Raw genomic sequence first — 3,675 nt, 5'->3', positions numbered from 1 at the left:
AGATTTTTCGTGACCATCGTCATTTCAGCAGAGCGGTTAAGTATGCAATGCACCTTTTGGAATTGGCAGTTTAAAGTGATGTGTGTGTGTGCACGCGGGGCGGGGGGGGGAAGGGTAACTCCACTGAAAGGCAATTGTTTACTCTTTCTAAATATATTTGGCTGCAGGTATTCTGAGAGCAGGCCTTTTACAATGAGAGGAAAACTGCTACGGTGTGGATGTAGTCAAGAGACCAGAAATGGGTTAGTGACTGCTTGGAATATTTAAAGACACGAGGGGTTGGGAGAGGGCATCACAAAAGGCAGGAATTAAAAAAAAAAAAAAAAAAAAAAAATTGAAACCCAGGCAGTGGATTGCCATCAGACATGTTGACTTTGAGTCACACAGTAAACATTACATTGTTGCTTTGTTTTCCTTTTTTGATTTACGATAAATTATTCTCCCGGGATTGATCGATGAGTGGAATCCTTAAAATTTAATTTGGGAATGATCTAGTATAAATAAAATGCTAATCCAAAGAAAGAAACCAGCAATTATTCATCCTAAACTCTGCTGATTCAGCAAGTCAATTATAACTGCCTTTCTCAAGCTGCAAACTTTTCAGGCTGTTTTCAGAGTTGCTGTACCCGTCCTCCCCCCGCCAGAGAGACCTTCCCCCGTCCTCAGCTCTGGCTCTGCCTCCACCTCGGCCTCCGGCCTTTCTCTTTTTTTTTTCCTTCCCTTTCTTTTCGAGGGTTTGGGGAGGGGGGGGTGGAGGAGGGAAGGAGGAGGAGGAGGAGGAGGGAGGGAGGGAAACAGTTAACCTCTTGAAGCGTATTTCCTCCAAATAAAAACAGTGAACTTACAAACGGAGAGGAAACCACGGATAACTCTGCAATAATTCAAAGTGTATGGAATCAGGACTTTTTTTTTTTTTTTCAAAACAGTGTTTTTAATTGAAAATAAAGCTAAAGCATGCTTTTCAACAGTGCAAATTTCCATAATTTTGATTTACTGCTTCCATCATCACAATATATTATACCAGCATGTCTTACCGAGGGCTAGACTCTAGAAGTCTGCCTGTTCGACTATTTCGATATTAAGTGCAAATATAGATAATTGCCTCTGATTGTCACGTGCAGTAGAAATGTTTCTGCTACATAGAGAGGATGGCATGGCAAAAAAACAAACCAAAAAACCAAACCAACAAACAAAAAAAAACCCAAACCCGAACAAAACCAACCACGACAACAGATTTCAAGAGATGAGGATAGAACCGGGAAGTGTAACACGGTTGAAACGCCTGAGTTTTGGTGCCAAAAAAGCTATGAATAACATGGTCTTCTCGTTTTGTGTATTCTTGCCACTTACGGCCTCTCGTTTCACTTTCTGTGTTGTATTTACTGCTTTGCTATTTCCTCCAGCCAGCGTGAGGGGCTGGACCATAAATTGTGCTGCTGGCCGGGCAAATATTTTAGTTGCTTTGCAAGTTTGTAAGGGGCATGTTCAGACCACAACTTAAGCATGACATTAGTGGGTAACAGTAACCTTATTTAAGACCTCTGGGTGAAACAAAAAGGCTTTCCCAATTGCAAAGAGTGGCTGTACCAAGTAAAAAGACACCCTTTTACCAAAAATAGAATTCCACGTTTATTTACTGGTTTCAGATGAGGCAGCTTTTCCCAGCGCTGGGGTCGCAGGCGGACCCCAGCCTTTCCAAACCAGAGGGAAAAAAAAAAAAAAAGGAGTAAGTGCAACTGCTCTTCGAAAAAGACACCCCTGCACCCGAAAACAAAGCTCCCGAAAAGTAGGCTGCTGCCACATTGAATTATAGTGAACCCTTACTGTGCAACCATGTAACTTAACAAACTTTAACTGAATTAACAGTTAGACTTCCATTTTCGAAATCTAGTGCATAAATTTAATGGCTCATTCTAATATTTATTATTCAACCTTTTGACATTTATTTGCAGCAGTTGAATTGAGGTACTGGTGCATTATTAGCATTTAAACAGTAAAGTGTTCCAGCTCTACCATAATAACTGAGTTTAACTTGAGTCTTTAGCCTGAAGTACTCTGTGGAATGTAACCAAAAAAAAAAAAACCAACACCCAAATGCAACAGAACAAAAAAAAATAAAAAAATACCCAAACCAAAACAAAAAACCCCCACTGTTGTAATGGTAAAGAAAATAGTAATCCGGTTTCTGTCTTCACAATGTGATAAAACAGGATTCCAAAAGTGTGTATAGCATTAATGGGCTTGTACAAACCATCCTGCAGAGTTTAAAAAAAAAAAAAAAAACGTAAGAAAGTTAAAGGTGGTTCAAGAAAATATTTTCCAAACTATTTTATTAATTAAATTTCCTGAATTTGTGGCTAGGTGGAAGAGGTATTGCAGAACCGCCCAGCTGCCATTTCCATACAGGATGGGCCTTGTGAGGTGGTTGGGAATCCTTAGTGGTGTTTAAGGAATAAGCTGGCAACAAATCCCCATCATTGCCAATAATTAGTGATGGTGGACAGGGAAAATTTGCCATGAAATTAAATGGCCTTTTCACTGCTGATGCTACATTGCTGGCTACCCTTTTGCGTCTATTGTTAACTGTAAAATCATCCAGTGTTCCTTCATGTGTCTCGATTTTACCTGTAGGACGTGGGCTTCGAGCTGATTTCAAATTTGGTTTGACTGGAGGAGTCTGCAGTACAGGTCGCTTTCCCAAAACCAGTGTCCTGTAATTTTTTCTCACCCTTGCTCCAAATTTATACTCCCCATCCTCAGGTTTTGGAGTACCTAAAGTGCATGAGAGGACCTGACTCTGAGTCAGCGGGTTTAAGGAAGTGGTTTCTTTCTCAGTGCATGCAGAATCTTCCTTGGCTGTTAATAAAGCGTCCTGGGTATTACTCTCAGTCACACCGTAAAACTCATCCTTAGTATCATTGCACTCACACTTTAGCTTATGTGTTGTAAGGTCGGGCTCATACTCCTCGTTCGCACTGCTGTCCTCTATTTTGATTTTAATGCTGTGCAGGAATGGCAATGCCTTATTGCCTGTATCAGTGCACTGGAGCTCAGCTGCTGCTGCTGCTGCTGCTGCCCCTGGAGAAGCAGCATCCTCCTCAGGATCAGTTTGTAAAGAGGGCAAATCCGTGGCAAATTCAATACAATGAGGGATTTTGGAATCTTTCTCTGAATTTGCTGCCGCTGATGAAAAATCATTATTTAAGAACCTAGCAGCTATTGTATTGTTATCTGCACGGTGTGTAGTAGTTGCTTGAAGGCATTTCCTTGCCTCTCTGAGTATTCTTTGTTGTGGAAATGCATTGTTTGTCTTTGGGCTAGGTGAAGAGGCCCCCTTTGCAACACAGTTAATTGTTAGGTCAGTACTCTTGGCATTATTGGAAAATTCAGAGTGTGGGAATGTGATCTCGGACACCCTATCATCCCTTATCTCCGCGAAGCAGCTCCCCGGGCCGCCGGAGCAGCGCAGCGCCGGGGCGGCGGGAACCCAACCGGGCCGGCCCCATTCCTCCGGCAGCTCCGGTTTGACTCCTCCGGGAGCTCCGCGGAGGGCGGGCAGCCCGCCGGGCTCCGCCGGGGCCGGGGCCGGGGGCCGGGGGGAGGCGGCGGCGGCGGCGGCCGCCAGATGGTACAAGAAGTTGGCGTGGACCACGGCGGGCGGGCTGCAGAAGCTGG

The 3,675-nt window shown here is 43.7% G+C and overlaps 1 protein-coding gene across 1 annotated transcript in view; it reads right to left on the bottom strand.

The window, feature by feature from the left end:
• Nucleotides 1-874: 874 nt before the first annotated feature.
• Nucleotides 875-3,675, bottom strand: part of SKIDA1 (SKI/DACH domain containing 1) — a 4,968-nt gene continuing 2,167 nt past the window's right edge. The window contains exons 3-4 of the mRNA XM_014945835.1: nt 2,626-3,531; nt 875-2,255 (exon numbers count right to left, since the gene is read on the bottom strand). Of these exons, the coding sequence (XP_014801321.1) occupies nt 2,233-2,255; nt 2,626-3,531 (929 nt within the window). The 3' untranslated portion in view covers nt 875-2,232. The remainder of the gene's footprint in view (nt 2,256-2,625; nt 3,532-3,675) is intronic.

The sequence above is a fragment of the Calidris pugnax genome, unplaced genomic scaffold (genome assembly GCF_001431845.1).
Source record: "Calidris pugnax isolate Ruff unplaced genomic scaffold, ASM143184v1 scaffold19, whole genome shotgun sequence".
NCBI lineage: Eukaryota > Metazoa > Chordata > Aves > Charadriiformes > Scolopacidae > Calidris > Calidris pugnax.
This window is presented reverse-complemented; position numbering and strand designations above follow the sequence as displayed.